The sequence below is a fragment of the Vigna unguiculata genome, chromosome 8, assembly GCF_037176805.1.
Source record: "Vigna unguiculata cultivar grain cowpea cultivar isolate G323 ecotype 2 chromosome 8, ASM3717680v1, whole genome shotgun sequence".
NCBI lineage: Eukaryota > Viridiplantae > Streptophyta > Magnoliopsida > Fabales > Fabaceae > Vigna > Vigna unguiculata.
The window spans coordinates 40,778,146-40,801,749 of record NC_140799.1 but is presented as its reverse complement, the minus strand read 5'-3'; the positions used below and the strand labels follow the sequence as shown (position 1 = coordinate 40,801,749).

Sequence of the window (23,604 nt, the reverse complement as noted above, 5' to 3'; positions counted from 1 at the left end):
CTTACAACTTAACCTTACCCTTTTTCACATAATTTGATTAACCTCACACATATAATGTTAAAATAGTTATTATTTTTGAAACATCTAACTGACCTAATCATATTAACTACTCCCTCCTGAATTTATCCAAGTTTCAATACTAAAAAAACTCATTTTCTACAAATTTAGTTTTGCAATTTCTTTTATAAAAAATATTTATAAATTTTATTATGAAAAAAAATTTACACAAAATTGCTGCAAATATTTTGTATAAAACATTTTTTACAACAAATTTTGCAGAAAATACTAACAAATTTTATAATTTTGTAGAAAATAATTATTTATGAAAGAATTACCTACTAATTAAAATTTTCAGAAAAAAAAATAGTAGAAAAAAAAAATTTCTTACAAATTATTTTAATAAATTTACAAAAAAAGTCATATGTAATATAAAAAATTTTATTGGTATATGAGCTTATTTCTTAATTCCACACTGCACACCAGACGAATATAATTTCATCCTATATTTTCAGGAAAACAAATTACAATAGTAACTAAAATAAATGAAAGAAAGGTATACGAACTTAACCATTACTCTTTCCAAAACCAGGTTAGGAAGATGAAAATGTGTCATCTATTTCAACACACTATTTCTTTTGACCAATAAAATTCCAGAACTATAATTGCTTCTCTACTTTGTTTTTGAGGTCTTCATTACACAAGAGAGAACGCGATTTCACATTAAGAAGTAAATGAACTTTATTGACCATATATATGTAAAAAAGGAATTAACAATCACACACATGTCATTGCTTAATTCATTTGTATATAGTTTGGAAGCAACACTGAATTCTTGGGGTATCTGCTTTGAAGTTTCTTGTTGCATTTTTTTCCCCTTGTAACAACTAAAGACAAATTCTAAGGACAATGTGAACTGTGATTTCTGAAAAGTAAAATTAGGATTAGATTCTCTATCGTATTTTTTCTCTAGTGATCCTCTACTGTGTGTCTTAATTAGAATATACTGATGAACACTTATATCAACGCTTTAAAATATATTACAAAAGTTTTTAAAATTTCTTACCCTTTAAATTAGGAGAATATGAAACGAAAGTAGCCAAGTTAATAAGTTATAGGAATGTGAAGAAGGTGAATACAACCCAAAACAAAAGTAAAGTGAAGAAATACCATTCCATTCATTCGTTTTGGTAGGTACAAACTGTTGAACCTTGATTTCTGGGGTGATGACTTAATTAACAATGAAATAATTAATCATGATTAAGCTTTTTATGGATTACTTTGACTCTTGTTATTTTATAATAAAGCCCTAAATAGCCGACAAAAGTAATCAATCTTCTCACAAGAATAAACCTAATACAAAAATGCAAAAGTTGGTCAGTAAAGAGTAATCAATTTAAGCTGTTATTGTTTATATCGAAGCAAGTAAAAGGAAACTTACGTAGCCTTAGGAACCATTATTTCACCATATATGTAGATATGCTTAATTGATTCCTTAAAATACGTATCATTACTCAATAATCTGACATTATATTTTAATCTAAACCGCTTAATCACTTCTATCATTATATGCATTGAGCTAGCTTGTGTTTTTTTATATATGATGGAAAACTTTGCATACTACTTACTCACTTATCATTTACTACATCCTTTTCACAATGGAATCACATTCTGCTACATATTTCTATATAATTAACAAACATTACATTTTGTTCAATCCAAGAATTGCTCATAAAGTTTTTATATTCTTGTTGGTCACATGAACTTTGTCTCTCCAACAAATTTTGTTTTGTATCAGAATTCATATATGTAGCTTCTGATACAAAGATCCCGCACCAGTTTTGGGCCTTCTGTGTTGCACAAAAGGCCCACATTCTCTGCTTTTAACTTTTTCTGAGTTTCTTTGTTATTATTATTATTTTTCTTTTCCCATTGCATAGTTAACTAATTTATTTATAATGATAGCAACAACAACAGAAAATAATAATAGCAGATTGCTTGCCATTTGTATCTACCAAGTTATTAACATAATATACATTGAAGAAATAATAATAATAATAATAATTATAACAACGAAGGCTCTTCCTTCTCTATATATACCAAGTCTCTACCATCTCAGTTTTCCAAACTCTCATATCTTCAAACACTCTTTCTTCTGTCTCTTCTCAGACACACTTAATTTCTCTTTCACTCTTTCACTCTTTCACCTCCAAACCCTAAACCTAGTCACTGAATCATGGCTCCCATGGGAGACAATGTTGTCGTGTCCAACATGGAACTTGAGAGGTTGCTCAGCATGAAAGGAGGCAAAGGAGAAGCCAGCTATGCCAACAATTCCCAAGCACAGGTACCATGTTAAAGCACACCCACAAATTTCTTAACTTTTTTCTGATAAATTAAAGAAACTGCTGTATATATAGATATAGATATATAGATATATATAATATGCTGATACATAATAATAACAGTACCCTACATATGTTTGGTGGTGACAATCACAAAACATGCATTATTATGAATGAATGAAGGTGTGACATGCATTGATTAACATGCAGGCCATACATGCGAGGTCGATGCTTCATCTTCTGAGAGAGACTCTGGACAGAGTTGAGCTTGTCGAGGGTCGTGAGGTGCCGTTTGTGGTGGTGGATTTGGGGTGTTCGTGTGGGAGCAACACCATAAACGTCGTCGATGTCATGATAAAGCACGTTATGAAACGCTACGAGGCGTTGGGGTGGCAGCCACCGGAGTTTTCAGCTTTCTTCTCCGACCTTCCCAGCAATGACTTCAACACGCTCTTTCAGCTGCTTCCTCCTCTCGCCAACCACGGCGTCAGCATGGAAGAATGCCTTGCCGCCGACAACCACCGCTCCTACTTCGCCGCCGGAGTCCCCGGTTCTTTCTACCGGAGGCTTTTTCCGGCGAGGTCTGTGGATGTTTTCCACTCGGCCTTCTCTTTGCACTGGCTTTCTCAGGTAATAACCACCATTTGTTATTATTATTATTATTGTATGTTTTTAGGGTAAATTACACCTTTGTCCTTCCAAAATTTACATAACTCTTAATCATTATTTAACATACATTATACACACCTCATCTTTCACTGAAAAGCACCTTATACCTATCACTTCTAAGGGGTTAATAAATAAAGATATCATGTAGATTTCAAAAAACTCAAGATAAGTATCATTACAGTTATAATTATTATTATTATTATCTTCTATCCGTCTATTAATAATATTCAAATGCATCTTTTATTGGTAATATCAACCATGGCTTTTCGTTTGTGACTTTCTTTTATGTTTTCAATAACTCATTTTGTCTAAATTTCATTTCTTATTTCTTAAAGATTTACATTTATCATAAAGAAATAGATTGTCTTGTACAAATATTAACAAATTAAAAAAAATGATATTTTTTTTACTTATTCTGAAAAATTAAATTTTTTTCAAACTAAATACTTATTCTGTTTTGTGGGTGAATAGATAGTTAATTTATTCATTTTTCTCTTTGCAATTGAAGTGGCTAAATTATTACACAAAATAATAATTCATTTCAAATCATTCTATGTGTATCTTTCATCATTAGGTTGTCCAGGATCTTTTTAAACCTTTCAATTAGAATTTCAACTTTAAGGTATCACACCCATTTATTAGAAAACTTTTGGCCTATAGCATTAATTTGATAAACCCTTTTGTATTGTTCACATAGTCTTTTATTATAATTCACTCCCCAACCTACCCATAAAAAAAAAAATCAAAGATTCTATTCCTTATAGTCTCTGTGTCATTGTAACATGTAATTTCCTTGACAAAATGAAAGAGATAATTGCCTCTTCCCGAGAATAAGACAGTAAAACATCATTAATTTGAAGCCTAAGTCATAATTTATGGTCAAAAAGTGAATGCAGCAAACCCATGGTCTATAGGGTTGAAAAAAAAGGAACCATGTTTCAGGGAAACAAGTAACGTGTTTGGACAGTAATTTCCAATGCATGCATTATAAGCACCCAATGTTATTCCACTTTCATGCATCTTAAATTTCAATAATAAATGGGGCCACCACACAGAATTTGATCACCAAAAGACACACAATTGGAGTTGGGAATCCCCCAGTAAAAGTGTGTACTATTTTTGCTGCTTATTTACTGCTCACACACATTTACTTAACATGTTTTTTACCATACAAAATTTTCTGATTTGCTGCATAAAGTGTGCACTAAAGTAGAACTGCATGAAATTGAATCTGCTAAATAAAGTTCCATGTTAGGCCTAGGTAAGTGTATCAGAAAGAGTTTTACTGTTGATGTTTGAGTAAGTTTTGTTTGGTTGAGAGAGTGCAGGTGCCAGAAAGTGTTGTGGACAAGAGGTCAAGTGCATACAACAAAGGAAGAGTTTTTATCCATGGTGCTGATGAGAGCACAGCAAATGCTTACAAGAAACAATTCCAAACAGATTTGGCAGGGTTTCTGATGGCAAGATCAGTGGAGATGAAGAGAGAGGGGTCCATGTTCTTGGTTTGCTTGGCCAGAACTTCAGTGGACCCTACAGACCAAGGTGGGGCAGGCCTTCTTTTTGGGACCCACTTTCAGGATGCTTGGGATGATCTTGTCCAAGAGGTAATTATCATAATCACAAACATTTTTATGCATGCTTGTGTCAACAGTGCTTGCCCACTTCACACACCCTCTATTTCCCATTTCCCATTGGCAGACCAAAAAGGATTAAAAGACACTGTAGAGATTAAAAGACCACAATGCTCAAGTGTTGTAGGCATCACCACAACTTATCATGAGTTTTCACTGCCCAAGTTTCAAACAGATTGGTCCCAGCCGTTGATTAGCCTCCCCTCATTCATCCACCCATCCATTTCTTGATCATCATGTCGGCAGAAATAATAATTAATTGCCTGCTGGCACTGTCTTGTGGTCCATAATGTTGACCAGCAATTAGGCTTTGGATATCCAGAGTTTAGAACAAACACTGAATCACATCATCATGTCTTAAAGCTATAGACAAAATGGATATGCATTCATCTCATCAGTTTTCATACCACCATGATATTCTATATGGGACCCAACATTGTCTTTCATCAGAGTCAAAGCCATGCACTTCTGTTCTAACAATTATCCTCTCTACACTTCCAAATTCCAAAACTGTAATCAATGAAGTACAGATTATAACCACACCCACATGATAGGATGTGTTGAGTACTTAGAACAATGTTCATTTACACAAACAAATCACACAACAAATCTCATTTACCAACTTAACACCAAAAGATATTAGGATATTTTCACATTAACAGTCTCTTTCAATTTCTAGAATGTCTAAGTAACTGTATGTGATTTTCATTTTCAACTTGGAATTGAAATGAGTTAAGAAGAGATTGAATCTAATTCAATCACGCACTTAAACTGTTTCAACTCAATGGATTCCAAGACTGAAATGATTTTCTCAGTCTGAAACCAAGCATAAACACATTATTCATGTGAGAACTTGCTGTTCTTATCAGAAGTCTTGGTTTAGTGAGTTATGTTCTTGATTTCAGGGGTTGATTAGCCAAGAAAAACGAGACAGTTTTAACATTCCAGTTTATGCAGCAAGCCTGCAAGACTTCAAGGAGGTGGTTGAAGCGAATGGTTCATTCACCATAGACAAGCTTGAGGTATTCAAAGGAGGAAGTCCACTTGTGGTGAATCAACCAGATGATGCAAGAGAAGTAGGAAGAGCTCTAGCCAACAGCTGCAGGACAGTGTCAGGAGTTCTTGTTGATGCTCACATTGGTGACAAACTGAGTGAGGAACTTTTTCTAAGAGTGGAGCATAGAGCCACTAGCCATGCCAAAGAGCTATTAGAGAAACTACAGTTCTTTCACATAGTTGCATCCCTTTCCTTTGCTCAATGATTAGAGACTGAGGGGAAAAGGTTACTATTTGAAGAAGATAACTAGACGACAAAGACTTTTTCTCCACCACCCTCTCTCCCTTTTTTCTTCTTTGTGTGTTGTGTTACGGAGGAGTCAGAATGCACAAAAGAAAGAGGAAAAGAGAGGTTGACTACTTCCAACCTATTGTTTTCTCCCTCTTTCGCGTGTTGTTTGTCTGTCATATTGCTGACTTATGTTCCCTTGCCTCTGAACTAATCTTTCCCTCTACATAGCATAAGTGTTATAGTGTGTATATCTTGTGAAAGTTGTATGAATGGAACTTGTACCTAACAAGCTTGGTTGTTGGATAGGCTATTTCATTTAGTCATATTGTCCTTTCTTCCTTGTCCTAGTCAATCAAAAACTTTCATTTAGTATTACATAAGACAATCTAATAGGTAGAAAAATGGTTTGTTCTGTTCTCTTAATTTAAAGATTGAAAGACGGCTTTTTTCAAAGTTTTGCTTGTCCTGACACATCTTTAATATTAGCTAGCTGTAACCATTTATTGAGCCATGTCAACCATGTATTACTAAATTTTCTACTATGTTATGGCGAAGAACAAAAGCTGACATATGCATAATCAGTAAGAAGGAACAAGAAAAATCTCCACCAAGGAAGGGAAGGAGAAACAGACATCCTACTGTTTAAAGCAAACAGAAAATCAGAAGGAAAAAAACAGAATAGGATATTTTCAGCTAGTGAAAAGTGTTCTTAGAATCTCTGAGCATCTGATACTGGAAACTCACTAAAATCAATCCAACATGGAAGAAACAAAGACTGTAATGTTTCATAAAGAGAATCACTAAAGTTCTGTTCGAATCGACTGCTCCAGAAAAGGGGAACAAATTCAAATTACCCTGTGTTCCTCTCTTCTCTAGACATTGACCAAGTTTGAGATTTTGATCCATTATTCATGCACTCCAAATCTTAGGAACGTACTTTTTTACAAAACTATAGGGTACACACACCACTCAAGTAAACTCAAAATTCACATTAAACAGACTGAAGAAAGAAACTAATGCACTAACATTCACTAAAATCCTTCTCTAATGGATGCAAAATGATGGTCTCAGACACTTCTGGCAGTCTAAAGCTCACCCTTTTCCTCACCGTACTACTTTGGCTTCTAGTCATTGAATTAAACCCCATTTCTTTTTCATCAACCTTTTCATCTTTCAAAAGATTCTCCAAAGAGATACCGTAGCCCACAGAAAAAATCTCCACATCACCATCATTTAAGAGTTGCTCCAAAGACAAGCTACATTCCCCACAGTTAGAAAAATAGGTACTTTCTCTGGCTACTGAGGGATAATCACTGTTGGGACCATGTTTCAAATCACAGTGATCAGCATTGCAGTTAATATAATTTTGTGTAATTGGTGATTGTAGAAGCCACTCCTCTAATGTGAGTTCCTTCCCCTTTTTCTGCTGCTGCTGCTCCTCTTCTTTATTCCTCTTTTGCTTTCTCTTCTTCCTCAGCAAGTAACTTTGCTTGAAATTTTCTACAATCCATACTATTATACTCTTCCTTCCATTGCAAGAGTCCTCCTTGGGCAATTTTTGACCTCTAAAATAAGCCTCACAACAGCAGAATGAACAGTTAACTCTCATGCCTTACTTGCAAAAGGGAAGGGTGAAGATCGTGGTATGAACACATGCTTAACGTTTTATGTAGGACACCTGAGACGTATTCTACAAGAGTCAGTACATTCCTGCCTTTGTTTTTAACAACAAGAAAGTTAGAAACATTGTTGAATGGATAACGTTAATTTCTGTTTTACAGAACTGCGGTTAAATAAGCAAGTATAACACCTTCGGTAAATAAAATGTCACGACCAAAACTAGAAATTCTGAATAACTCAGCCACTTACATGAACATACATCAGAGAGCATTGTGGTGATTCACTGTTCATATTATAGATGCATGTCTTGTCTTGTATGAAAATGAAGAAAAAAGTATTAGTTTAATTGCACTTACACATTTTATTTGACATTTAGTTTGGCGGTGAAGCCAAGGAAGCTTAACAAGCAAACACATAAAGATTTTGTAAACTTGAAGAAATGCAGTTAACGTTATTGCTGAGACAAGAACTATTTGCCTCGGTTGCATCTACCAATTGCTACTGTAAAGGGTAAAAAGGTAGCTCTACACGAATCTAGCTGTAGAATTGGAGCAGGAGTAATAATATTGATGAGTATCCAAGTTGAAGACAAGACAGCATCCTAAACTATGTTGGAGTGAAGACAAGATTGCAAGACTGACAAACAGTGTGTGTATCAATGTAACAAAAGCCTGAGACTTCAATAATAAGAACGCTTTGTGCTCAACTGTTCCTCTAAAGCTGTCAGTTTGCCATATCAAATGGATTCACCAAGAAAGTGCTTTTTATTAATAAAATTCATTTAATTTAATAGTTTGCATTGTTCAAATACACGACATCATTCATAATTCATAATCTAATGCAATTGAACTTACAGTTGAATGGTTTACACAGAATTTTGTAGTTCTTAGAATCAAAATTATTCGTCCTTCGAAATTTGGACTCGTCTCCTTCAAAAGATAAAGTAAGAAATATTGGCTGTCCGTAAGAAAAATAAAGGTAAATAATACGTGCACGTTCATTTATAAATTATGAATGTCTTTAAAATATCATCTGTGAATTTTCCCATCAACAACTGATATTAATTACTTTATCCCTACCCAATTTAAAGGAGTCAGGAAAATTTAAACTTGGATATTCAGTTTGAAAATAAGCTCTTTCCTTTGTTTGTAACCTGTTCCTAGGGCAAAAACATTAGACAAAAAAGCATGAACTGAGTATTGGTCCCGTGGCTAAACAAGCATACCAAGAATCATTTTTTTTTTCTCTTATGCATCAGCAATCGCGAAACAGGAGAATAATTAGACAATTCTATTTTATTTCGTAATATTTTTGTTGTTGTTGCATTATTTCTCTAAATTTTGGTTTATATTTATATTTATTTGTTCCTTAAACAATTTAAAAAGAAAAAACAATAGGAAAAAAAGGGCAGAAAAAAACATTCCGGTGTTAGTTTGCGATTGAATTATTTATCGCTTTAAAAAATCACTTATGATTAAAAGCTCCGAGGAAATCGTGGTTTTTTTTTTTTTCGCGATGGAAATAGTCATTTTAAAATATACATTTTTTTTTCACCAAACAATAATTAAAGCCCAACATTCTGTAAGTGGTAAAGAAGGATCCGAAAAGTAAAAAAGAAAAAGAGAACAAAGTGAGGTGAGATAGAAACATAAGACGTACTTGTGTGTATTTGCTTGTCTTTTCCGTACCACTGGACCACTCATTAGGAGTGTCCTTTTTCTCTTGGGCTTGTGGCCCGTTATCCATTTGTATCGAAGCCGAAAGAACAAAGATGCAGAATAGTTGTCCGATAAAGGGGTGAAGTTCTCAGAGGAAAAAGGCTTTCAATTCCAGAGAAGTAAGAAAGATCCTCATTTCAGGCCAGGCAACTACGCTTTCTGGACCATAAAAAGGGCTGTTTCTTCTTCTCTGTTAGATGTGCTGCAGCTTTCTTTTGCACGAAGCAGACACAGAAACTCAGTTTCAAAGCATTGTTCCCCAACACAAATCTGAAAGGTGAACATGTTTCGGAGAAGTAATGGAGTTGAATCATTCTATGGATCTGTTTGTGTAAACACTTCAATAAAATGACAAAAATATGGGTCAATACGATGATCATGCACTGAAGGCTTAGTGCAACTGATTTTATCAGAGTGAAGGATAAGATGGTTATTTTGGTTTATTGGCAAGTCTCTTGCCAATGCTCCACGGAATAACGTTTCTTTGCACAGCCATAAGACGAGGGCTAAGTATAATTTGGTTAATTATTCAACTTTAGATTTCATATGGAAATTTGTCAATAAAATGTTGCCAGCTCTCTTTTAAAAAAATATCAGATTTTTATGCCATTCCAGATTGCATAATCTCTGAAATGGAACTTGTTGAGCAACAATATATACCCAAGAATTTAACAGCTGAGATTCAAATCCTCAGGGTCCATGGATGAATAAATGAATGTGAACCTGAATCTAAGTTCGGAGGCAATCCCCCCAAAAAAACAAAAAGAGAATTGTTCTAGACATACAACTCAAATTCATCAAGCAGACATCTTGTATGTATCACAATTCCTTGACAAACAAGCTAATCTCAATAATTACCACCAGATAAACGGGAAAGACAGCAGAGTTCCAGCACATTTTATGATTTCCGTTTAGGTCATGTTCCCTAACTTATTCACACTTTTAAGTGCATGATGCATATAATATACAAAACAGGGCATGCAAATAATAGGCAGAAAAACCATCGAAATCAATATTTCAATTTACATAAATATTACTGGCCAGCGGATGGATTTGTCAGCAACTCAAGTGATTTCTTCAAGTAGTCTACTGCAATTGAGACATCATCAAATGCAAGTGCTCCAACAGCAAATCTTGCAGCCTTGTGTGCCTCCGCTATTTTTTCAGGTGCTGGCTGGTAGTTACTGTCATAATGGTATGTCTGAGTAGTTGATTTAGGTTCCACAGTAGTTCCATTTCTGCTGCTAGAACTGTGATGAGCACTCGCTGAATGGCTTGTAGTTAGCGGAGCTGACTGGGAAGAATATGAAGCATCCGACCCTTGATAATAAGTATAGTTTGATGGGACTGATGGGATGCTGCTTTCTGAAAAACTTGGATAAGACTGAAAATGGGGATAGGAATAAGAGGAATTTTCATGAGAAGGGTAGTTAGGCCCTAAATGCTGTGAATTCTCCGATGAGTATTGCTGATGGTTGTAAAGTTCGTGATAAGAACTTTCTGACCTGGCAGGTGGAGGATGGTAATCTTGGGATGACGGTGGAGGATGATAATCTTGGGAAGGTGGTGGAGGATGATAGTCCTGGGAAGGGGGAGGAGAATGATAGTCCTGGGAAGGTGGAGGAGAATGAAAGTCTTGGGAAGGTGGAGGAGGATGATAGTCTTGGGAAGGTGGAGGAGCAGGAGGATAGTCTTGGGAAGGATAAACTCCAGGTGTGTAAGAGTGAGATGATGGAGAAACAACAGAAGAATGCTTGTTGTTATCTACTCTGTCATGAAATTGCATAGATGGTGGAATATTTGCAGAATGCTGTTCATTAACAGTATCATGAAATTTAGGAGCCGGATGAATATTTGGATTCTGGTAATTAGCAGGATTATGATAACTTGGTGATGAATCAGATTCTGGTCCAGGACTAGAAACTGTAGTTTCAGTAGTCCCAGGGTCCTGCAAGAATAAGCAGCTTAAAGTTAATTGTTTATGTTTATTAACCAACTTGTTTGTTTTTCTAATTGATCAAACTAAGAAGACACCACGTTAAGTTTTGAATCATACATATCTATCACTTGAAGAACTGAATGGAATTGACAGATCCTCATCACCAGCAGGCGGACCAGCTATGGGCTTTCTTCCTTCTTTCAAAGCTTTTCTTATATCAGCTGCTTTCCACACTGCATATTTCTGTTTCTGCTCCAGCTGTAAAAGAAACTCATATAAGCATTAAACATACAGACACATGAAGTTGTATTCTTGCTGCAAATTGTTTTGAAACAAGAAATACACAATGAAAACCATTCGTAGAAAGGGAAGGATCAATTAATGAAATACACACATCAGGCTGAACTGCTCCAAATTGATTAAGAATCTCAAAAAAGATGCTGGCAGCATAAAATGTCTTCGCCGTATTCCTGTAAAAGGTCAAAGAATACATGTTAAAAACTTATCACATATGAAAAATCCTAACACTCAAGATAATGAGACATGTGAAGGGAATAGCAAACAATTGGCAAAAGAAAGATACTTGGTATGTAAAGAGAATGAGCTACTATCTTGTTCAAGAGAAAGGAACAAGAACATACAAAAATCCCTTCTAAACGTCAACACAAAATTGAGATAAAAGTAATTGAAACCGATGCAACAGAACAGACCAACATATAAGCTGAAACACGCTTATTTATTTCAATCCTAGCATTTAAAATAACAAATAAAGAGTGATATATATTATCATACAAATCTGCTCTTCCAGCACGATCTTGTTTGTCTGCCTTTCCAAACACATTCAAAGCAAAACCCTCGAGATATAAATTGTCCTCAGGCCCTATCTGGATGGATTTTTTATCCTGGAAAAACAAAATATTTCGGATATATCAATTGAGTAAATAAAAACATCATCAACGTACCCAATCAAACATGTCAACCACCAACATCTTTGAAAGGAAAATAAAACTGCAGGTTGCCACTCAAACACGACATAGTATCATAATCCATTATTATTCAGATTCAAACACATTCATTTAACATGAATCGATTATATTAGATTTCCTTCATCTTTTCAAAATAAACCTTAGGGCTCCACGAGATCAATTAAAATATCACAGATGATTATTTGTTCAGTTATTTGCCGGTCATCTTATGTTTCAGTTAATTGTGATCACAATCAGCACAAAGAATCAACAAAGTTTGACCTAGAACCTTCTCAAGCTGCTTCATGAGCGAGACGAGAAGAGCATTAGTGGTCTTTGTGCGCTCACTTTGCGGAATCTTCAACCCCCGTTCCATCGCATATAATCGACCTAATTTTATCAAAAACAATTTAATCATAATAATTTACGAATGGAATACAGTATTTCAGATCAGAGAAACAGAAAAATCGCAAAAATGAAAAATAGGTATCGATCCAAAAAAAGAAAGAGGAGTTAAGTTAAAAGAGAATTACAGTAATAGGCGACGAGTGGTTCGTGCTTTTGCAATTCATCGGCGCGTTGAAGATATGGTAACAGCAGCTTTGCGGGTTCGTTTTCGTTGGCCATCTCAATTTCAGAGATTCAAAACGCAGAAGGTCTTAGAAACTACACGGCGTCGTTTGTTGGCTTTATTCCAAGCTTGTGTTATGTATTCCACCGTCTTTCCCCGCCGAAGCAACTATTGATTATTAAGAAAGAAAAACTGAGGTTTAGCAGTTAAGAAAAGTACTCAATAACCTATTAGTTAATGTATTATTATATTCTAAAAAATAGTGGATATATATAAATGTTGGTTATTTTTATTTAATTAAGATTATATGTATTTTTAATTTTAAATTAAATTTTAAAAGTTTGGCTTGAAAAATCTCTGTCGAAAAGGATGACTTTTATGGTTGACTTTTAAAACCATACAATTCAATTTCGCGAATTCAGTTAATTAGAACTTAAGCAAGTTGAAAAATTAAATCAAATTTTGGATTTTTTTTTCTCAATCAAATTCAATTTTAGTGAATGGACTCAACAAATCATTTTAAGTGGCTCGAGAGAAACTTCAGTGAGACAATAACTTTATTATGATAAAAGGTTTGAGTGGATTAAATAGGACTTTCATTAAATGTTTCAAAGTCTTATTTATGTTGTTGTTACATTAGCTATAAGTGACAATACTAATTAATACCTAGTTCCGTGTTTCTTAAGAAAATCTTACAAAATTTAAATACAACAAATTTGATTTTTTTTTACAATATTTAGTTTTTTAAATTTTTATTTGGATAAAATAATTTAAAATTTATAGATTTATGTATTTCAATTATCACACAATAAAAATATGCTAAATAAAAAAATCATATTTGTAAAATTTAAAATTCTTTTAATTCTTTTTATCTAAATAACATATTTTTTACAAAGTATTTAAATATTTTTATATAAAAAAAAAAGTACCTTCCAAAGATTTATCCAACTATTTGATAGTTCTTCATACTACAACTTGAATCTTTGTAGGTACCTTCAGAGACTTTAAAGAATGAGAAGAGTGAGTTCAAATTCCACCTTTTCAATATCTTCGTGATAACATGTGTATTTTAGTAAGATAATCTTCTTCTTCTTTTTTTACTTAAAACACAATTCAAAAGTGTTATGAAATAGTTCGTAACCTGATATAATTTTTCACAACAGGAGTAAATGTAAAGACAAAGTTCTCAAAAGTAGCAATTGAGTTTCTTAGTCTTAAATAAGAAAGTGTAATCTTTTAAAATACATGGATCTCCTAAAAAAAGAGAATAAAGAGTTTATTACTGCCAATCAAATCATACTAATGAAAAGGTTAAAAGCATAACATAATATGAGAGTAAGTGGCTATTTTCTTGGAAACAAAAATCATAATTAGTCTATGGAGAAAAACAAGTTAAATCCTTTTTTCTGAATTCTTAAAAAAAGTCTTTAAAACTCTTGCAAAAATTAAAAAAAGAAAGAAAGAAAATTTATGTGAGTAGGTGGCAGTGAATCTAAGAAGATTGTATTCAGGTTGGAATTAAAAACCGAAAAGTGTTCAACCTTGACCTTTTGGACAAGTAAATGTGAATATGATACATTATAGAGAAGAATGTCCCCTATGAGGTAGAGGGGGACCTCGTGAACTAAATACTAAACTCTCTTAATAAATCACCAGATATAAAGCCACGCACAGTGTGGGTACCTAATATTTTAGAGAAATTATTGTAAATGTTTTTATTCGGGCGAGTTTTTAAAGAATGTGAATGCTGTGGTATTTTTGATATGCAGGGTTCAATAATTTTAATCAAATAAAAATAATTTTATTTAACACTTTTTTTTTGAAAAGTGAAATAACAAAATAATAAAAATTACAGTATTATTTTAATGAATGTTTTGATCTTCATCTTCACCGTGCATATCACATCTAACATAGTTTCAGACGAAAGTGAAAGAAAGCAATGAATAGGAGGAGGCAGGGTTTGGAGAAAGGCAAGACAGCACTATATTTTCATATTAAAGGGCACATGTATTGAGAAAACCTCCAAATGGTAAATTGAACATACACAGCTCAAAACAGTTCCTCTCTAATTACTTGTCACTCCATCATATTATAATTCCTAAAGCAGTAACTAGTATTTGATGATGCTACAAAGATGAAATCGTAGGGCTGATAATGAAGAAGATCTCATTATTAGGGTGATGCCGGGATTGGTTCGGTACCAGAAACATGGGAAGCAGCATCTTCTTTTGATATGGCCACATAATTCACAGGAGCAACTGGTCTGATATCTCTTTTTCCATCTTTTGTTGACCTGCTTCCGTTTTGATGAGCATTAAGTGACAGCCGTCGGTTTGGTGTACCATTAGCTCCACCATTAGCACGAGTACCTCCTACCTTACCAGAACTAACTGGCCTACCAGGACTGGGTCTTGACCCAAAGATGGCTTCTTGTTCTGTGTTTCGTTGCTCGTGGTGCTTTTTCTGATCCTACAGAATGCAAACTCCAGATATTATGACTTCCGAATACCACACTATGTTCAACAGATATAGAATAGTGAACAGAAATAGGCCAAGCTGATAGTTATATTTTTGTTTTCTCGCAGAGTTGTGGTCATCTTTTATTGGTGAAACTTACCCTCATCCTCCGTTTTTCCTCTTCCCGTTCATGCCTGAGCATGGCATATTCATCTAACATGGCAAGAAGAGGAACGCCATCATATGTGAATGACATCCCATGATCTTCTTCCCATGCACGAGTTTTGGCAACTAATGTATCGACCAAAGCTGCAATTTCACCAAAAGAAACAAAATTATTCCAATAATGTGGTTACATTTTTCTAGCATGCACTGACAGCAGATTGAAATAATAACAGTATTTGATGATGGTTGTAATTTCTTCAGCAAATACCTGGAATTTTGTTGACCAATATCCGAGCTTTCTCTGCACGTTTGAGGTTTAAGTGTGCACCTCTGCTTGCATTATACCTGTTATCATCCTGTTTTACAAGGGTGTGTAATTGTGTCAGAAAAATTGTATTCCAAATGAGGAAAGATTATGCAACCATTTTATGTAATCACCATAACTCGTAGCAAAGCTAAAGCTAAAATCTACGTATTTTTTGAAACAGGCCATGAAGCATTTCAATTATCTTATGAAATAACTGATTACTGAAACTGAGAAAGCAAATTATACAATAAAATGAATGAAGCATGGTTAATAATTTAGAACTGTTGTTACCACGATAAGATACACTCGCACCAAGACTGTGCACAACCAATCATTCAGACTCGACAAGAAAAAAGGTAGAAAGGGAAATTGCAAATACCCGATTATAGTCTTCAAGCCAACTCTCCTCTTCACATGCTGACATCCATTTTTCAACCTTGTCCAATATATCTTTTCGACTTAAAGCTTCTTCTTTTGCTTTTGCTATATGATTGTCCATGTCAGCCAGTAATTCAGCTGGTTCAACATTTCCTGAATCGATCAATGCCATAATCTTCTCCCGCGCAGCATCTGGGTCTATTTCTACATGAGCACGGGCAAATATATCTTCAAGCTCCGTTTGCTTCTTGAAAGCAATTTCCTTCATCCTACTGGCTTTCAGCTGATCAAGTCTCTCAACTTCCACTTCAGCCTGCATTAACGAAAAATAAAACAGTTAATATCATATTTGGAGCCCAAATCTGTAATCTTAAAGAAGGTCTTGAGTACCTGCTCAATCAGATCCAAAGCAAGAGCACCAGGGACAGTGACTTCATCAACAGAAGCTGACATATTACAGGTAACATGGTCAAATAGACTCCTTTCCTCTGGATGAGTGTCCATTAGATTCCAAAGATCAATCAACTGAGAAGCTAATTCTTGAAGCTACAAGACAAATCAAGGTCGAAGTCAAAATAAATGGCATTATATTAAAAGTCAACCACAAATGTATGCAAAACATTTGAAGGCAATATCAATTTGGGGTGTCACAGTCAGAATTGATGGTGATTTCTTGAAAACAAACACATGATTAGCAAGCCAATAGCCAAAATATACCAAAATTACTAACATTGGAAATATAGTTAACAACCATTGTCCAAATAAAAATTAAGGAAAAAAATGTTCTAAAGGCATTACCTTCTGCAGCCTCTGTTTTTTATCTTCTTTCAGCGTTAAGACAGTCTTAGCCAACCTAGCTAGGGTGTCGTTACTTATGCTCTTGGATTGAACACCAGTAGAATCATTTAGGCTTGGATGTACCTCAGTTACAGTACTGAAGAAGTCCATGCCAAGGACAGCACATAGATCATGCACAGTACTCACAAATTCAAGAACCTTGTGCAATCTCTCACTCTGCCAAACAATGGAACTAAATTATCAATCACATGTTTTGTGAACGAAAGCCGGTGGGGTTTCCAAATTTCTGACTAACTGATACATCGCTATTGCACATTATAAGAGTTACCTTTTCCTTTTGAAGTTCTTGCAGCTCAGATTGATATTCATCTAACTTCTTGAGGGAGAGGTCAGACTCGTCAACTGCAGGCGAAGCATCATTAAGGTTCAAGTTGCCAGCTATCTCTCCACATATTTGTTGAATCTGGGACTGTACATCAGAGAACTCCTTAATTCGTTCTTCCTTTTGTTGCCACAACTGTTCAAGTACTGGTGCTATAGCTGCAAGCTGTTCTTTGATAGTTCCAGAAGGGTTCTCAGGCTGTGAAAGGAAAAAAAAATGCATAAGAATACAAAAAGTAAAATATAAAGTTTATGTGTTGTGTATTGCCAATATAAGACAAGGTCGAGTAGTTACTAACAATTCCAGCAAAGCTCTTTTCTCCAAGTGCTGATAGAAGACTGGAAAGCTCAAGCTTAGCATCAGACAAAGCTTGAAGAAGCTGTGCCCTTGACTTCGCAGCCTGCTCAACCTTTCTCTTGTACACATCCAAGCATTCCTGTTCTAACTGAAGAAGCATCTTGTCTCGTTGCTCATCACTCTCACCAACCTCATCCCATATTTCCTACAGCGAATAAAGATAGTCTAAATTAGTACATTCGATTATTTTCATAATCAATTGTAAACAGAAACAGTTTCTGTTTTGGTAAGTTTGCTGAAAAATGGGTTTTAAAATAATCAATTTCAACTAGGTGCAACAAAAAGAAATCAACTTTTACTACATAGGATAAAGATATATGAAGCTGAAAGGAAAAAAAAAACTATTGGAAAATATTTGCAAGTGGTAAATGTGTTTTGTATCCCCGTTTTTCGTATGATTTTCGTCCTTCTAAAATTTAAATATATTTCTTAGGTCTTTATTTCTAATAAAAATAGACAGAAAAATTATGTGAATGACAATTTTAACGCATGAATTTTTTCATTAAAAATAATTTTGGTAAATATATAACTAACATATCGTTATCCACATAAGTTTTCCATCTATTATTATTATTATTAATGACAAGAACTAAAAGAATATGTTTAAATTTTAGAGGAACAAAAATAATATGAAAAACTTTTGGAGGACGTATTTAAGAAAAAAACATATTTTACCTAATTCATAACATAAGCTACATTTTTCAAATCTGTAAAACCAGCTTAACTTCTTAGAGAAAAAGCTTTTTACAAATTTTAGCAACTGTCCCAAACTTACAACTGAAATTTAAACAGCTGAAATCTTTAAAATTAATCTTTCCCAGACATTCATTCTCTCATACTATTCTGGAGACCGTGCACATTTTCATTTCAGCGACCAAAATTAAAATCTGAATGAAGATAGTAGTAACCTGCAGCTTTTTTAACAAGGAACCACAGGTGTTTTCCCCAAGAAGAGGATTTTGAGCCTCTGTCACTGCCATTGATGTTCCAAGGCAACCTAGCCGCCTGCACCCCAAAAAAACAAAAAAAAAATAATTAAACAAGAAATCATTTTCACCTACCATCAAAGATAGATAAACACCTCTTCTATGAAGATCAAGAGAGAAACAGACATGTGCTGTGTAAAAGAAAGCAAATGCAACTGCAGTATGATAAATGCAAACCCACAATCCATTGCGGTCAACTGTTAAATTCCAGTAACCCAAATCACCCATCACAAAAGTTAAACTCACGAATTAAAAAAGCGATCTTCAGAAAAATAAGCCAAAAAGGTTCTAAAAATATAAGAGCAATAATTAATAAATGTCTTCTTTAAGAAAATAAGTAATAATGGTTCATCATTATTTTAAGGCATAAAAAAAAGGTGTCTAAACAAATTAAGTTCCTTCCATTCCATGCGACAAAGCATAATCCAATTCAGGGCAAGCTAATTAACTAAGCAAACGATAACAACAGAATAGAACGTCTCCGCGAAACGAAAGCGAAATTAACGAAACGATCAGCAACAAGTAACAAGAAAATGACGAAAGAAAAACAAAAGAAAGGGAACCTCGCGGTGAAGTCACATAGAAAGATTGAAAAGGAAAGATGAGAGAGAAAGAATGGAAATGTGTAGAGAGAGAGAGAAGCAGATCTCGGGAATGTGAAGATGAAGAGAAGATGGCGAGAGAGAAGAATACGTACCGTGTGAAGCTTAGGGTTATGTCGCTTCAGATCTGAAACAGAAGGCGAATGAGTGAGTGAGTGAGTTGTGAAAGAGTGTGAGAGAAAGAGAGAGAGTGAGGTTTTGTTGTGTAGCGTGTGCATATAATAATAATGAGATTAGAGAGTAGATGATGAAATTAGAAGAGAAGATGAAAAACAAAAGACAGAGTACAGTGTAGGAAAAGAAAATGGACCCACAACACAAACACTATCTATCTCTCTCTATTGTCTCCCATCGGGTTTCGATTCTCGCCCCAATTTTTCATCTTATTTACCATTATGACACTCCTCAGTTTTTTCAAATTTAACTGTGCATTAAAACTTTGACTTTGACTACATCTTTGTCGTGTTTTCACGTGTTTGGTAACAACACCACTGATTGTAATTGTTCTTGATATTAACCATCACATAAAACATCATTTGAACTTTTTAATTAATAATTTAAATGTGCTTGTTACTTGTACCATATTTACGTAAGTTAATGTAAAACTTGTAGCAAATATTAAATGAAACAGTTTTATGGTCTCACCAATCATCAAGTATGAGCATTTATTAGTCCAAGACTTTGAACGCCAGTAAAACACAGTGATAAAATATGGGTTATGTCATAATGTCATCACAAAATTAAAAATAAATAAATACGTAATACTTACCATACATGTAATAAATGCCAAAAGAAAAATAGCTTAAACTTTAAATTTTTAAAATGGAGTTCTGACACAAACTAGATAGGATAATTTGGTTTTTAAACTTTAAAATCAGCGTTTTTATAATTTAATTGTGAAAAGTATTAATTCAAGTTGATTTTAAGTTGTTTATATTATTTAATAAGTTGGAGTTAAAATATTAATTTAGAAAGTTATTTAATATATAAAAATATTTGAGTTAAGAAAGTGTATTTATTTATTTTTAAAATTTGAGATAAAGATATACGAGAAATGAGTTGTTTATCTGCATTAACGTTAATAGTTGTTTGTTTATTTATATCTTTTGGAGAATCAAATGTTGGATTGATCACCTCAAAATATTATTTTATTACATAATGAAAGTGCAAAAAAAAAACTTTGAAAAGATTTAAGATGAGTTAGATGTCTTTTAGGTAAAAATAAATAGTGTATAACTAAAATATTTATAAATTTATTGTCTAAAAAATTTAAATCAAAGATTATGTCTTAATTCTTTATATAGATTTGTTCACTATTTATTAGTAGTATTTTTTTTCACAAAATAACCTAACGGTAGTATAAGGAAATAGTATGATATATAACGTAGGTGAAGAATTATAAAATATCAAAATTTTCTATTTAATAAAAATACTGTGAAGAAATTTTATAAATATGATATAAACTAAACTCATATAAAAATCCACTCTACTTTTAATTTAAAACTTGGAGAGAATGATTTTATAGATTTTTTTATATGGTATTTTAATTTTACCATTTTCATACGATATAAGAATTAATCTCAAATTAGATCATTCTGAAAAAATATATTACTCGTTATAAAAGAAATCATAGAGAACAAATAATGAGATCCTAATTTTACAAATTTGTAAATACGAAAAAATTACTTAAAAAGGTTGTCTGTCTTCGTCGGCGAAAATCATTACGATGTCCCGTCGCTGGGTAACCATTAGGTTACGTGGGTGTTATTATGACTTTTGTGTTTTCATCAATCGTATATATTTTTGGATTAAATATGTATTTGTTTGAAAATTTTGAAAATAATTTTTTTAAAATTTTATATTAATTTAATTCTTTAATTTTTAAATTGTTTAAATTTAATTTTTTTTATAAATTTTTATTAAATTTATTTAATATTTTAAATATATTTTATGATAATATTTAAGTTAACATTAAAATAAAAATATATTAAATATTATAAATAATTAAAATATTATTATAAAATACGTTTAAAACGTTAGATAAATTTAACAAAATTTAAAAATAATTAATTTTAAATTCCACTAAAAATTGTTAAAAAAAACATCTACATGTTTTTCTAACAGCAGTTTCTTTACTTTTACGGTTCCACTGTGATTGTTGTCTTTCTTTTGGCAGCAGATTCTCGTGGGTCACCATTGTTTTGCAGTAAAACCGTGACAAAACCCAAGGGCAAGGGCAATTTGCAGTAAGAAATGGGGAAGGTTCTGTTTTTTCTGAAAAAAGAAGAAGTGGGAATAATAGTTTTTAAAGAGAAAAAAAGAATAATGTAGGGAAAAGCAGAAGAAGTGAAAAGAGCAGACATGGACAAAGGGAAAGGTGGTTGTGATCAGGAATCCACCAAGTCTCTGTCCATATCAGTAATCACAACCCCATTTTCATTTCTCTTCATTTACTGCATAATTACTATTATTATTATTATTAACCTTTACAACATTTTCATTTCATCCTTCTTTCCTTTCATTATTACACTAATTATAATTATATCATCAACTCCTGCACTTCGACTGCCCCACGTTTCAGACTTTTTATTTTTTTTATTTCTTCTGATGAATATTATGTTCCTATCATTGGTGCATGTGACCGCAAATCTACACATAAACATTATAAATCTGATAAAAGTAAATTTGGTATTCACTTATATACAGAAATGTAACGGGAGGAGTAGAGAACGGATAGTAACTCTCTTGTACTCTATTCGGTAGATAAATATTTATTTCGTATTTGTACTCATATTTGTTAGATATTTATTATGCACATACACGTCTATTTTTTTAATATCCGTCGATATTTATGGGTACCTGCAAGTATTTATAAAATTATTTAAAAAATAAATATTTAATCATAAATTCAAATAAAATAAATAAAATACATCACTATTATAAAATCCGTACCTGCGGGTAGCGAGTATCCATTTTTAATATCTGTTTTCTATCTATTACGAATTTTATCCACAAATACCCGTGGGTACGGATATTTTTTACATCCCTACTTGTATATATTTTATAAACGATAAATATTCGTTTAAGTGTGTATTTTAATTTTAGGAGTTTAATGTGAATTTGACTGGAATACGGACTTATCAAGTCTTATAAGTTATATTATAATATGAAATATCAAGAATCATATGATTACAATTAAATATTATGAGTGTTGAGAATTTTTAGGGATTGTAAGAAATATGAAATATAAAATATGTGTTACATGAAAAACTTCTTATTTTATTTTATTTTATTTATATCAGGAAGCTGAGAGAATCTGCTTATTTATCATCGGATCAATTAAATCAAGCTAAGAGTATGTTCTTCACTCTTTGTCATATTTTATATAATGGTTGATCAACAATTATACATGAACAAATTAAAAATAGTCATCAAATGATTTTATGTGATTTTTTTCTAAATATAAAGTTATTAAATTATTGATCTAAAAATTTTTCCTTTTCAAATGCGAATTTAGTGGAATATAATCTTAAATGAGTGCAGATTTAATCGAATGTTTATTGTATCAAAGAGATTTTTTTTAACATATAAAATTATTAATCTAACAAAAATTTGAAAAGAGAAAATATGCAATGATTCGTATTTTTATTTGTTTTCTACCTTCTTGAACAACATTAAGGACAAAGACAGAGTGGCCTTCAAGTACCTTTTACAGAATAGGAAAACAAAAAAAATCCTCAAATCATACATAAAAGTGAAAATAAGGTTGTTAAGTATTTTTATGAGGGGTGTAAATAAGTAGTTTTAGTTAGAAAGAAGGAGTAATAAATCGGTGGCTCTGAATGTGTGTTGGTCGGTTAGCTAATAACTTAAATATGAACCCAAAAAGATGTAAAAGTTGTGTCACTCTTTAAGCTCTCACGGGGATCTCTCCATATATTAAGGATTTTATATTTTTATACAGACTACTTTTTCCGTTCTCCTTTTACTTTAGTTATTTTAATTCAAAAATGTTTTTCATTTAATTTAAATAACTTTCATTTATCACTTTTCGTAATTATAAATAATACAATAAAAATAGGTTTGGTTAAAAATATTTGATTTATCTAAAAAAATAATGTTTCCTTATCATGCAATTTCTTTTATGTTACCAAGACATCAATTTAAAAGTATACGTCAAATGTGACTAAATTGAGTAAGATATATGTTATGCATTTAATTGAAATTGTTAGGAAAATTATACTTTCTTCGAAAAAATACATTTATTTTGTAACTCACTTTAATAATATAATGATGTGTTATAGAATTTTAGAAATAAGATGAATTTAGCTAAACTGTTTATACATTCAAAAGAAACATTATTCCTTCGTTAACCTCAGACAAAGTATCATATACAGGGTTGATGTAAATAAATTGAATAAGTTTGTGT

General features: G+C 32.7%; 3 protein-coding genes across 4 annotated transcripts; 1 reads left to right on the top strand and 2 right to left on the bottom strand.

Moving 5' to 3' along the window:
* Positions 1-2,128: 2,128 nt before the first annotated feature.
* On the top strand, positions 2,129-6,372 carry LOC114193541 (indole-3-acetate O-methyltransferase 1). Its single transcript, XM_028083378.2, has 4 exons — positions 2,129-2,344; positions 2,553-2,972; positions 4,340-4,615; positions 5,548-6,372. Exons 1-4 carry the CDS (start codon positions 2,234-2,236, stop codon positions 5,902-5,904), a joined length of 1,164 nt encoding a protein of 387 aa, XP_027939179.1. The 5' UTR covers positions 2,129-2,233; the 3' UTR covers positions 5,905-6,372.
* A 3,725-nt stretch (positions 6,373-10,097) lies between these two features.
* EXT-LIKE (hydroxyproline-rich glycoprotein family protein) lies at positions 10,098-12,960 on the bottom strand. The gene is made up of 6 exons (XM_028085197.2): positions 12,706-12,960; positions 12,462-12,562; positions 12,000-12,109; positions 11,602-11,677; positions 11,325-11,465; positions 10,098-11,216 (listed from the first exon to the last, which is right to left on the bottom strand). The coding sequence occupies exons 1-6, from the start codon at positions 12,797-12,799 to the stop codon at positions 10,302-10,304; spliced, it is 1,437 nt and encodes a 478-aa protein (XP_027940998.1). The 5' UTR covers positions 12,800-12,960; the 3' UTR covers positions 10,098-10,301.
* Positions 12,961-14,729: 1,769 nt separating this feature from the next.
* LOC114194735 (65-kDa microtubule-associated protein 1) lies at positions 14,730-19,452 on the bottom strand. 2 transcript variants are annotated; one of them, XM_028085112.2, is made up of 10 exons: positions 19,271-19,452; positions 18,496-18,592; positions 17,529-17,732; positions 17,177-17,428; positions 16,849-17,064; positions 16,441-16,596; positions 16,052-16,363; positions 15,634-15,721; positions 15,361-15,509; positions 14,730-15,212 (listed from the first exon to the last, which is right to left on the bottom strand). In XM_028085112.2, exons 2-10 carry the CDS (start codon positions 18,565-18,567, stop codon positions 14,916-14,918), a joined length of 1,746 nt encoding a protein of 581 aa, XP_027940913.1. In that variant the 5' UTR covers positions 18,568-18,592; positions 19,271-19,452; the 3' UTR covers positions 14,730-14,915. The 2 variants fall into 2 exon arrangements, with proteins under 2 accessions (XP_027940913.1, XP_085522153.1); XM_085666027.1 differs by lacking the exon at positions 19,271-19,452 and adding an exon at positions 19,137-19,253.
* Between the last annotated feature and the right edge of the window lie 4,152 nt (positions 19,453-23,604).

Bases quoted from the DNA above. Each gene is read 5' to 3' on its own strand.
- LOC114193541 (XM_028083378.2), top strand. From the start codon at position 2,234: ATGGCTCCCATGGGAGACAATGTTGTCGTGTCCAACATGGAACTTGAG. The intron at 2,973-4,339 runs GTAATAACCACC...GAGAGAGTGCAG, and splicing joins CTTTGCACTGGCTTTCTCAG to GTGCCAGAAAGTGTTGTGGA. The intron at 4,616-5,547 runs GTAATTATCATA...TCTTGATTTCAG, and splicing joins GGGATGATCTTGTCCAAGAG to GGGTTGATTAGCCAAGAAAA.
- EXT-LIKE (XM_028085197.2), bottom strand. From the start codon at position 12,799: ATGGCCAACGAAAACGAACCCGCAAAGCTGCTGTTACCATATCTTCAA. The intron at 11,678-11,999 runs GTATGATAATAT...GACCTTTTACAG, and splicing joins CGTGCTGGAAGAGCAGATTT to GAATACGGCGAAGACATTTT. The intron at 11,217-11,324 runs GTATGATTCAAA...TTATTCTTGCAG, and splicing joins GTTCTTCAAGTGATAGATAT to GACCCTGGGACTACTGAAAC.
- LOC114194735 (XM_028085112.2), bottom strand. From the start codon at position 18,567: ATGGCAGTGACAGAGGCTCAAAATCCTCTTCTTGGGGAAAACACCTGT. The intron at 17,733-18,495 runs GTTACTACTATC...TATTCGCTGTAG, and splicing joins CCTTGTTAAAAAAGCTGCAG to GAAATATGGGATGAGGTTGG. The intron at 16,364-16,440 runs GTACTCAAGACC...TCGTTAATGCAG, and splicing joins CTTTGGATCTGATTGAGCAG to GCTGAAGTGGAAGTTGAGAG.